Raw genomic sequence first — 12485 nt, forward strand, 5'->3', positions numbered from 1 at the left:
TACATAGAACTTATTTCAAACTAAACACAAAAAGTCATAATTCAAATTATTAGATTTTAGTTTTTTTAATATGAGACTTCGTCACCAAAACATTTGTTAAGAAAATTATTAAAAAAAATCAAAATTTAAGATTTTATTATTTTAATAATGGGTTGAATATACAGTTTTTTTTTTAAAAAAATTATTTAATTTCTTACCCTTTTTTTTATAGTCTCTAAAAATTATTTAATTTCTTACAAGCCGCCTTCATCTTCACTGTTGAAAACAAAATGCATTTTTAACATTTTTCAAAACAAAATGACACGTAAATCTTGAAAACAAAAAAGACAAAATTCTTAACCAAGTATACTAGTGTTGTTGCTTTGGTTGTGTTGTGTTCTTCCATAGATTGGTTAGTGTACTGATTCCGACCAACCCTTATTCTTCCTTCAACTCTGTAATTTCAACAACCCAAAACCCTAAAACCCCTTTTTTTCTACTAATTCCTCGCCGGAATTTCTACACCTCATCGTATATCGGTAAGTATAATTCAATTTAAAGGTTTCATCATCTTTCTCTTTCCCCTCTCATTTTTTCAATTTCTTCAATCAAACACTACATTACAAAATAATATCTGCTATTGAAATGAATTCAGATGAAGCATGGAACATTCATTGTTGAAATGAAGATTGTGATATTTGTTAGTGTCTCATTTTTATGTACTATAAATAAATGCTATTAGTATCGGATATTTATCATTGAATTTTGAATGGCTAGGTTAGCTGAAGACATTCATATCCATTATATGAATTACTGATTTGAATTTATGGTTTTTTCCAATTGGGGATGATATTTTTGTATTAGCATCTTGGAGACTAAATCTAGTAGTAGGTGTAATAATTGTCGATGCCGTGGAAATTAGAGAGCATATCATAGCCTAAGTTATGCTTGGCTTTGTTTGGAGTTTGGAGGGGAAGAAGGCGAAATCCGAATGGCCGACCCTATTTGGGGGAGTGTTTTTTGGAGGAGAGGGGAAGCGGAGGCTTATGATTATTATAAAAAGAGGAGAAGGATTTGGAATTTCTTTCAAAATCATCCAAAGATACCCCCCAAATAAATAGACCCGCGTGCAAGATAGGGGATATCCTCTCTTTCCCTTTCTTTATATGGAAGTGAATGTCACTGCTAAGAGTTAATACGGAAGTAAATTCGTTGTTGCAAAATTGAGAATATTACAATGAATGATTGAAAGCACAAGACATGATAGGATAGGATTAGGAACATGCATACTAGAGAGAAAGTTAGCATAGCATTTAATGTGGAAATATGGTAGAATATCACCTTGAGTGATTTGTACACGCGTGGAGAATATATGTAGAAGCTTCAATATGGAGAGTAGAATCAGTAGATCAGATGGAGAATTTGGCAATAGTTAGAGGTATAATTAGGCCAAAAAGCTACAGCAGTGTGAGATTTGACTCATTCTCTACCCACATTCTCTACCCTCCATACATATCTTACTCCACTTTTTCTTGATATCTGGGTGAGATTATCCTACACCTCAAAGTAAGCCTCTAATTTCTCACCTATCCGTCAATTAACTCCTTCACTGCAGCTTCTAGATAAGACAGATTCACATTCATGGCAGTGTTTTCGACAGCTCCGCACTTAAGGCATGCACTCTCCAACAATGGTCTTCTCCATGTGGTACCAATATAAGGGACTTAAAGTGGAAAAGCATGCCAGTGATTGTATTTCTTGTTGAATAAGAAAGAATTGGTGTTGTGCCGCACTAGTCCATCAATTCGACCCTTAACCTCCTCCGTCCTGACCAAAAAACATTTGATGTTTTTGTTGTATTGTCTTGGACATCACCTATCAGAAATATTTATATTCCAAACAAGCAGATTAACAAAACAAATTAGAAAATAGTTACAGGTAGTTACAGGTTTTATCAATGATCCAATTTTCCTTACATGAAACTGTTTAAATTTGATACATGAAACTTTTCTCCGTTGTTAATAGTTACAGGTTTTATCAATGATCCAATTTGACTTACATTTTCTGCTGAACTGTGAAGGATAATCTACTTATATGTGTTGTGTAATTCTTCTATAATAGGATGATGGATCACCAATCTGGCCAGGGATTTGATTCATATGGCAGTGACCCTAACGTGATAGCAGAAACCAGTGAGAAACATGACAAAGTAGACGTCGACATTTCAAACAACTTAGAATTATGTGCAGGTGAAGATGAAAGGTTTGTTGAACAACCTGTGGCAGATTCAGACACTATAGAACCATTCATAGGTATGGAGTTCAACTCAAGGGAGGAAGCCAGAGAGTTCTACAATGCCTATGGTAGACGGATTGGATTTACAGTACGAGTACACCATAACCGCCGTTCACGAATTAATAAAGAGGTTATCGGTCAAGATTTTGTTTGCTCAAAAGAAGGCTTTCGAGCAAAGAAGTATGTGCACAGAAAAGATAGAGTGCTCCCTCCTCCACCACCCACCCGAGAAGGTTGTCAAGCCATGGTAAGGATGACTTTAACAGATGGAGGGAAGTGGGTTGTCGCCAAATTTGTGAAGGAGCATACACATAAACTGATGAGTCCTAGTGAAGTTCCATGGCGAAGATCTGAGAAGCACTTGATTAGTGAGGTATGTATGTCTATCCAGGCAGTTGAGACTATAAACTCTTTTAGGGCATCAAAAGTCTTGTATCAATCGACTACCAGAAGATGTTTGATCATGATATTTTGATTCATGTATAATTACGTTCGTTGTTAGGATCTAAAGTCCATGTTCTGTTTGTTGTTTTTTCCTACCTTAAACCTGTGTTGTTAATTTATGTCACAGGATGAGAAAGATAGGAGAATCCGTGCGCTATCACTTGAGTTGTACAACGAAAGGCAAAAGTACAAACGACGTTGTGCAGCATATGAAGAACAAATAAATATGATTCTGAATGATGTGGAAAGGCACACAGAACACATCTCTAAAAAAGTTGCTGATGTAGTTCGAAATATAAGAGAGATTGAGGAAGACAAATCAGAGTCAAATGGAAGGTAATTGACGCCATTATAGCACATTTAAGTAATGCCAGATATGCTGGTGAGACAGTCTCTATTCGCAATTTGAAGCTTTTGGATATAATTCTATCAACATTCGGCTTTAAGTTGTGCAGTAGTGGTCACATTAAACTTAACATGTTCTTGTTGAAAAGTGATTCCCTTGTGAGCACTTACCATAGCCATTGTATTCTTACTTTAATTGGAATCGGATTTTTCCTACTGCGCATTCTGATTTATTATCAAACATTACCGCAAGTATTTACCTTTTTTCAAGTTGATTGGAATGGAACTATGGTTGATAACTTGATACCTGTATTTATCTTTTTCAAGTTGATTGGGATGGAACTATGGTTGATAACTTGATAGTGTAAGAAATAACTGCTTTCTAGATAAACTATTGTGTCATTTTTCAATTTCAACTAAAGGCCAATTTTATTTTACTTTTTTTACCATAAACATTGGGAAAAACCGCCCAACCCATGATACGAGATTCCAGTAGTTTGTAGTTTTTTTTTAACGGCAAATGCGTACAAAGAGTACTATGTCCACATATCGGGATGAAGTACGAGGGGTACTCACCTCACATAATAGAGGCAACCAAGTGCAAACCGTAAAAAGACCGACAATGATATAGTAGTATAACTTAACAGACAATGAATGAACGTGAGGGTTGAGGTATTATGGTGTATATCTTTGGCTAGTGTTAAAACTTTTTGGGAGAGTTTGTTGCCCATTTGGGTCCCACAAGACTCGAGAGATTAGTCTATGCAGTTGTGCATAGAGGATACCTGATTTATGCCAAAAAAAATATATTTTGAGAAGTTAAGATTCTATGTATTTCTCTAATCTATTTTCGGGAGAGATAGACACTTTGGTGCATTGACTCTATTTTTCATTTCTTACTGAAAACAATACTGCTCATATATTTCAAGGTGGAATTCAATAACATGATATTGTAACAAAATAATAAAATCCAATATAAAGGGAACATAAAAATTAAAAGAAAAATATCTTCTAACAGAAGTTTGCATTACATACTGAAAACAGAATCAACCCTTATAGTCCTAAAACTAAGGAAAAATAGAAGAAAACACAAACAATTACTGTCACAATGGTAGTGTATCCACCCATTCCAACAGCCTTCCTACCCCTCCAAAAAAAAAAACCCATTAGGAATACCTAGGTAGAACTGATTTATGTCAAGCCAAGTGCTAACCTAACCCGACTTAGATTCGACTCAGATTCAACGTTGAGCCGATCTAAGTTGTTGGTTAGAGATCCGACCATTTGCATCGTATCGTGACTTTGACAAATCATAACTTGAAATCTGAAAGTGTCCAATTTTTATCAACGGTTGAGATCATTGACTGCAATAACAGCTAGCCCACAACATCAAATGCATTTCCATACTATAACCACCCAAACAACTGGGATTGGAAAAAAACAAAAACAAAAACCAATACATAGATCATGAAATGCATCTTAAGAATCCTAATACACTTACTTATTTACAACAATGGCAATAGAAATCAATGTTAAAAAAACCAAAACCCAACACACACAAAAAGTCAACAAGAGTTAAACTAACTGAGAGCAGATAAACCACCACCCTTCATCATTTGCTTAAACTCTTTATAATCAACCAAACCATTTCCATCAACATCAACATTTCCAATCATTTTCTTACAATCTTCAACAGTTCTTCCTTGTTTCAATCCCAAAGACACTAAAACAGATCTCAACTCATCAACACTAATAAACCCATCACCATTTTGATCAAACACATTGAATGCTTCCCTCATATCTTCTTCCTCATCTTCAACACGTTCATCCATAATAGACTCATACAACTCTTTAAATTCCTCAATATCAACACATCCGTCTTGGTTAACATCGATTTTCTCGATCATTTGACTTAACTCTTTGTCAGGAATGAAGATTCCTAAATTCTCCAAGGAATCATTCAGCTCCTTTTTTGTTATTCGGCCATCGTCGTTACGATCAAACATTTGAAAAACACGTTTGAGTTCATTTGGATCCATTGTTTTTGTCTTGGTAATAACAAGACTTGTTTTTGATGATGAAGAAGTGTTTGTTATAGTAGTGGTTTGGATGAGATTGGTTAAGGTTTGATGAGTAAACCAAGAATGTGGGAAGAAAGTTCTGAGTTTCTTAGGAACAAGACTTATGAGAAATGAATTGACAACGTTGTATAGAAGGAAAATTCTAAGTAAAATAGTTGGCATTTCAAACAAAGAAACTAACCACTACTTATGGTGATGTTGTTTTTTGTTGGTTGTGTTGGTTTTTTGTTTAATAGTATATATAAAGGCAAAGAAAGTTTGGAGAAATTAAAGTAGTACTAACGTATACTAAGAAGCAAGTAAGCATAGGGTTCTTTTTCTTTGAGGTAGTGAAGGGTCTTTATTGTGTCTATGATTTGAGGTGGTGGGGTTCTTTAAAGTTTTCACGCGTATTTGTGTTTGGTTTGTTAGCTTATTTTAAGACTAATTAAGTGAGAACAATTATTGATCATTAAGACTTGGTTGTACAAAAGCGCGTTTGGATTAAATTATTCAGTCACAAGTGTTTATTTTATGTGGCCTGTGTGTGTTACTTCTTCAATTGGGTTGGTTGCATTTGTTTGCCTACATGTTACTACTACTGTACTACATCATTGTTTATGTTATTTTTCAGGTAAACCAACTTGCTAGTATCTCACATGAATGTAGAGATTAATTGTATAGTTGACAAGATTTAAAAACTCACTTATAGCTTAATGTATGTCTTATAATTTATAAGTATAAGTTTTTTTCTAGAAGGGAACGGAACAGAATTTCGTGCAGTAAAATGTCCACGTAGTTTCACGCGGTTTTGGATCTCAATCGTCCGATCATAAATGAATGGTTCAGATTACAAACAGTTAATTTTAGTAATATATAATATGGACCGTCTGATTTTAATCTAACGGTCGAGATCCAAAACCGCGTGAAACTGCGTGCAAAATGCACTGCAGCAAATCCAGATCCGAAGGGAACTAAGCCCAACTAAAATTACGCAAAAAATTAAAAGTTTTGTTTGGTAACAATTTTTTCATCACGAGTTTATAGTTTATTTTAGTGACTTAAAAACTATCATTCATTATATATCGGTTATTAAAACTATAAGCTCGTGATAAAAAGACAGTTATTAAACTAATCTTTTAACTTATGAGTTATAACTTATAAGAATAGACCCTGGTTCTTTAAAAACTAATCTCTGGTAATATGAGTTTTTTTTTTTCTATAGCATCGATAAGAGATTAATTTTTTTACTTTAAATAAATAAATAAAAAATCATTTTATTTTTTTATGAAAAAATAACTGAAATATTTACTACTTGTAGGTGGTAGCACATCATGTTTGTTGGTGTAGTATTGATGTTTAATTAATGAGTAGTAATGTATACTTGTCCAGAAATAAGTATATTATGTTGTACTAGAGTAGAAGGCAATTAAAAGAATTTCTCCCAACCAGTCTCTACCCTGACTCTCCCCTGTATGAAGAAGAGGTCTACTGTTGATTTTTAGTATTTTCTGTTTTGATTATTTCTTCCACGAATATTATTGTCAAAAAGAAACTAGTAAGACTAATTCTATTTTTTTTTTCTTTGACAAGATATTTGTTGATGATGTTACTAAATGCTGAAATTATTTTCTGGTTTTAGTAAGACTAATTCTTGATGGTGGGATTAAACAAGCGCAAAATAAATATATGTTGACGATGGTTACTAAATTAGTGCAAATTATTAATTGGTTAGGTGTTCATGGTCCGTTATCAAATTTAGTCGTCGATCATGTTTTACAATTTTGTAATGTTTATTTATGTGTTCAGTAAAGAAGTTAGGACAAGTCTCCAAGTCGTTTGATTGACTTGTTGTTGGAGTATATGGGAAGAAAGAAATAATATGATTTTTGCATTCAAAGAAACATCAATTGAGGTGATGTTTGATAAGATGAATTTAATGGTGGTGGTTAAAGAGTTAGAAAATAGGTTTCATATTTAATTTAAAATTATGGTGGTGTAATTATTTGTCTTGTTTGAGTGTGTAGTAAATTAGTAAATTAGTAATTATTTGTCTTGTTTGAGTGTGTAGTAAATTATTTGTAATTAAATAGGTTTCATATTTAATTTAAAATTATGGTGGTGTAATTAGTTTTGGGCGAAAGATATTTGATTGTTTATTTTATTTTGTAAGCTTTGTGTATATATCTTTTCGTTAGACAAGTTTATTTAATAGTAATATTTTGTTGGCTTTTAAAACAAAATGAAAATATAACAAATTATATATTTAATATAATGTATATATCATTTTTTTTTGTTTTCTTAATAGTGTGTAGTAAATTAGTAATACTACTATTTTTTTTTTCAATCAAGTAGTAAGTAATACTACTACTATATTAGGGTGTGTTTGGTAACACAAATAAGTTAGTTCATAGCTTATTATACTAGCTTTTAAGCTTGTTTCATAAAATTAAAGGTGTTTGATAACAAACTTTTTTTTATTAGCTTATACCTTTTTTTCATATGTTATTTTAAGTAGTGTTTGAGCTTATAACTTATAATTTTTTTACCTTTTATCTCAATTTTAACATTATTATTTTAATTTCTTTATTTTTTTTAATAGAAAAACTAGCGACTCACATAAAATAATTTTATACTTTTATGTCATTTTATGATAGCAAAAGTTAAATCAACTAAACATTTTAATTTTATTCTATTAACTTTTCAACTATCAACTACTCCCTTTGATCCTTAATATAAAATCCTTAGTATAAGAAAACTTTTGATATATCTAAAAAATAAAAAAGACCGGAAAGAGTACTAGCTTATAAGTTAATTTTACGAAAAAGACACAAGAGTTAGGAAAAGATGACCCATACAGAAAACATTGCTGGCTTTGTAGGTAACCGTCTTTTTTGGGGAACATTGTTGTTTGTGACCGTTGATGACGGATCTAATAAACGTTGGAGAGTGGGACCCGCAAAAGAAAGTGACATGGGCCGGCATTATTATTCAGTTCACTCACACTCACTCCATTTCCTCAACGGCTCTTTGCGCGTCTCTACTCCTCCTGCTAACACGTGGCATGCCTCTTCAAATCATTTTTTTTTGAGGTGTTTGGTACAAATAAGCTAGCTTATAGCTTAGGAAAATGTTAACATGTGCACCAAAGACACATGTTAAGAATACAAATGTAGTAATATTCTCTTGTAACTTGTGCATTATATTTTTTAAATATTAAATTCTTTTATGTTATTAAATGTAAATTTCTATTTTTAGATACTTAACATGTGCCCTTGATGCACATGTTAACATGACCCTATAGCTTATTATATGAACTTATATGTTTGTTTCAAAAAATTAGAGGTGTCTGGTAACAAGTTTTTTTAATAGCTTATAACTTTTTGTCGGATGCTATTTCAAGTAGCGTTTGAGCTTATAGCTTTTTACACTTTATTCCATTTTTATCCTTTAATTTAATAATTACACACTCTAAAAAAATAAACTACCCACTATCAAATATGTCATTTAATATTTATTAACTACTTCAAAAGCTAATTTTACCAAATACTTTAATTTCAATTAGTTAATTTTTCAGTTACCAGCTATAAGCTAGCTTTTCAGCTATCAGCTAGCTTATGACTTATTTTTACCAAAAACACATTGTGTTTCATTTCTATTTTGTTAGAACAAGATTATTGTATTTGATTTGATTTATTTTCCATTATCACACACAACATAAATTTGTTTTGGGACTTCTTATGTATCTTAAAAGTTAAAAACATTTTTTTTCTCGTAGTTTTTTTTATTGCCCATTAGGCATTAGCAATGTGTGTTTGTGAAAATATGTCTCAAGCTTTTGCCCAAATTATAATTTCAAAATTATAAAATAAAAAAGAAACACACACTAAAATCATTGACATTTTGATACAAAAGAAAGAAATGAAAAATATTGACATGGTCTTTTCGGCCACTAAAACTATGTTTGAATTTATTAAAAAAAAAAAACTATGGTTGAATTGTTGGAATATAATGGAGCGGAACGGAAATAAATACAATGAAATAAAGATGAATAAAATGATGAAGATGTATTTTTATTTAAAAAGCTCAGTTTTCAAAAAAAATGTATTTTTATGAGCTTTTAAAATAAAAATATTAAAAACAACATACACGTCAACTTTTTTTATAAAGTTAATGGTATAAATTAAGTTAAAGACTAATATGACTAACTGATTGAAGAGTCAAGGATTATTTCATATTTTTATGTGAGTTGGTGACTACTATTTGTGTGTTTGGTTTAGTGGTTGTTAGAATTGAGTTTGGTAGAATTGAGTTTGACATAATTGATTTTGGTTAAAAGTGAGTTGAGTAAAATTTATTTATGTTTGGATAATTTTATGTAAAAGTGATTCTTATCAATTTATGTTGTTTGGATAGTTTGGATTAAAATTACTTTTAGATATGTAATGACCAAAATGTGTTTTAATTGTTATTAAGACTATATAATTCATTTATATTATAGATAATTATTTAAATTGAGTTAAAAGTGAGTTGAAGGTAAATTAATTTGGATCAAAATTATTTTTAGGTGTCTAATTACTAAAATGGGTTTATGATTATATTTATAATACAATAATAGATATAATTTTTACCGTAAAAAAAATTAGGCTTTAATGCAGTTTTGATCCCCTTATTTTGAAAAACCTGAACTTTTGATCCCCCTATTTTAAAACTCATCAGTTTTGATCCCCCTATTTTAGTTTTTTGTGAGTTTTAGTCCCCCACCTCTAGGCCTGTTCGTGGTCGGATATTTTGACAAACCAAACCATATCCAAACCAAAACCACTTATATGGATTTGGATATATAACCATAACCATATTTTTTTATAAACCGGTTATATAACTGGTTATAAATCTGGATACGGATACATAACCGGATATTTTTATAAAACCGGTTTAAAAGTGGTTAATTTTTAAAACCAATTTTAAACCAGTTATTTTTTAAAACCAATTTTAAATCGGTTATTTTCTAAGCATGCATATTGAAGTTAAAGCCTTTTTCCCTTCAATTTCATAGCAAAATCATTTAATTTTAAACAAAGACTTTATTTTTTATTATAGATTTAGATAATTTTTTGTGGGCAAAATTACACCAATGATCCTTTATCTTTTTGATTTGTAACGTTTTGGTCCTTTATCTTTTTTTTCCGTTTAGGTCCTTTATCTCTTGTGAATTGCACATATCCATCCTTGTTTGTATTTTTTATTGATAATTATATTTTTAAAAAATATGTTTATTAAAAATAAAAAAATCTGGAAAGGATGAAGATCTTCATCTTCTTCCTATGAAATCTTCATCATTTTTCTTGAATCCAAAAACTATCTATTCAAATTAATATTCAAATTAACCTCCAAATATTAAGAATTTTCATCTCAATCTTTACCTAAATACCAAAATCAAAATCCCCAAATTTACAATAAACCCTAAACATCCAATTTTTCTAATTCAATATGTGCCTTCAAATTTCTTTCACTTTACCCCACCCACAATTTAAACCATCAACATAAAGATGACGAAGATTTTAAAGCAAGATGATGAAGATGATGAAGATCTTCATCCATTTCCAGATTTTTTAATTTTTAATAAAATTATATTTTAAAAAAATAAAATTATTTGATGTGGCTTGCCACATCATAATTTTTTCAATAAAAAATACGAACAAAGATCAATAGGTGCAGTTCACAATTGATAAAGGACCAAAACAGGAAAAAAAAAAATAAGATAAAGGACCAAAACGTTACAAATCAAAAAGATAAAGGACCATTGATGTAATTTTTCCTTTTTTGTGGGTTTGTTTGACAAAGGAAAACAAGAGAGATAAGTAGATAACCACACAAACCGACAAACCTCTTGGACAAAAGATTGCTGGTCATTGGGTGAAAATATTGTGTTAGATCTTGATAGATGAAGAAAAGCAGTTATTAGTGTGTCTAAAGAGTGTGTTAGATGGTGTGACCCTAACATTACTCTTATTGGAAGAGACTATCGGCAATTAGGGTTCAATTGGAGAGATTGATTATGGTGGATTTGGGATTTAGGGTTCGTTGCAAATAACATATAGTGAATGAATTTTATAAAATTACATTGTAGTTTGTTACAAAAACAAATTTTTAGAACATTTTCTAAAAGAAGATTTTTTAAAAGAAGATTTTTTTTAAAAGATGATCGTGAATGAATTTTCTAAAAAAAGATATTTTTTTTTTTACAAAAACAAATTTTAAAAGGATATGGTTTAATAACTAGTTTAAACCAAATCCGAAAATTTAATTTGGACGGATAACCGACCAAATTAGAATGGTTTGGTTAATAACTACATGTTAAAATCCAGATATTTTAAAATGGACTTGGATTTGGTTATGAGTTTGGATCTCAGAACCAGATAATTTGCACACCCCTACCCACCTCAATTTGGTCAAACTTTTGCTTATGTGTCATGTTCATTGGTGACGTGGCATTGTACTTGTGGACAACACATTTTCATGTCATTAATTTTTTTTAAATCAAATATTTTAAAAGTCCAAATATATTTAAAAATTCCTAAATTACCCAAATATATAATTAAAAGTCGCTAAATTAGTTAAATATATAAATAAAAATCAATAAATTACCCAAATATATAATTAAAAATCAATTATTTTATTTTTAATATATTTTATTTTAAAAAAAATTAATGACATGGAAATGTGTTGTCCACATGTACAATGTCACGTCACCAATGAACATGACACATAAGCAAAAGTTTGACCAAATTGAGGTGGGGGACTAAAACTCACAAAAAACTAAAATAGGGGGATCAAAACTGATGAGTTTTAAAATAGGGGGATCAAAAGTTCAGGTTTTCCAAAATAGGGGGACCAAAACTGCATTAAAGCCAAAAAATTATTGTTATAAAAAATTATTGTCAAATAAATATATTAGCCCATAATCCTTATTTGTTAGAGAAGATTGGGCCTATATCCTTTAACCATCCTTTCGTAAAAAAAAATCCTTTAACCCATTATTATCAATATTCGTCGTCACTATCCTTGAGAAAGCTATTCTCTCACTCACAGCAAATAAGAAACGTACTCCACTTAAACGGAAGAACAACAAGCAAATCAAACATCTTCAATCCATTTTTTTGTTTTAAGTTTAATTTAGTACGTTTTGCTCTCTTTTCTTTATTTCATCTTCAAGAGTTAGAACTGGTTCTGTAAGAGCAGATCTGATGAAGAGCTTAAGGTAATTAGGTAACTATATCTGACACTAGAAATAAAAATCCTGGAATTGATTTTGATCTGACGCAGAAGCTCAAATTTGAAGCTTTAAGTGGACTCGCGTTT

General features: G+C 30.7%; 2 protein-coding genes across 2 annotated transcripts; one reads left to right on the forward strand and one right to left on the reverse strand.

Moving 5' to 3' along the window:
- The first annotated feature begins 277 nt into the window (after positions 1-277).
- On the forward strand, positions 278-3418 carry LOC123894061 (protein FAR1-RELATED SEQUENCE 5-like). The gene is made up of 3 exons (XM_045943938.1): positions 278-518; positions 2101-2647; positions 2846-3418. Exons 2-3 carry the CDS (start codon positions 2102-2104, stop codon positions 3056-3058), a joined length of 759 nt encoding a protein of 252 aa, XP_045799894.1. The 5' UTR covers positions 278-518; position 2101; the 3' UTR covers positions 3059-3418.
- A 632-nt stretch (positions 3419-4050) lies between these two features.
- Positions 4051-5553, reverse strand: LOC123894062 (calmodulin-like protein 3). Its single transcript, XM_045943939.1, has one exon. It carries the CDS (start codon positions 5304-5306, stop codon positions 4644-4646), a length of 663 nt encoding a protein of 220 aa, XP_045799895.1. The 5' UTR covers positions 5307-5553; the 3' UTR covers positions 4051-4643.
- Positions 5554-12485: the final 6932 nt, after the last annotated feature.

Source organism: Trifolium pratense, linkage group LG7 (assembly GCF_020283565.1).
Source record: "Trifolium pratense cultivar HEN17-A07 linkage group LG7, ARS_RC_1.1, whole genome shotgun sequence".
Classification (NCBI taxonomy): domain Eukaryota; kingdom Viridiplantae; phylum Streptophyta; class Magnoliopsida; order Fabales; family Fabaceae; genus Trifolium; species Trifolium pratense.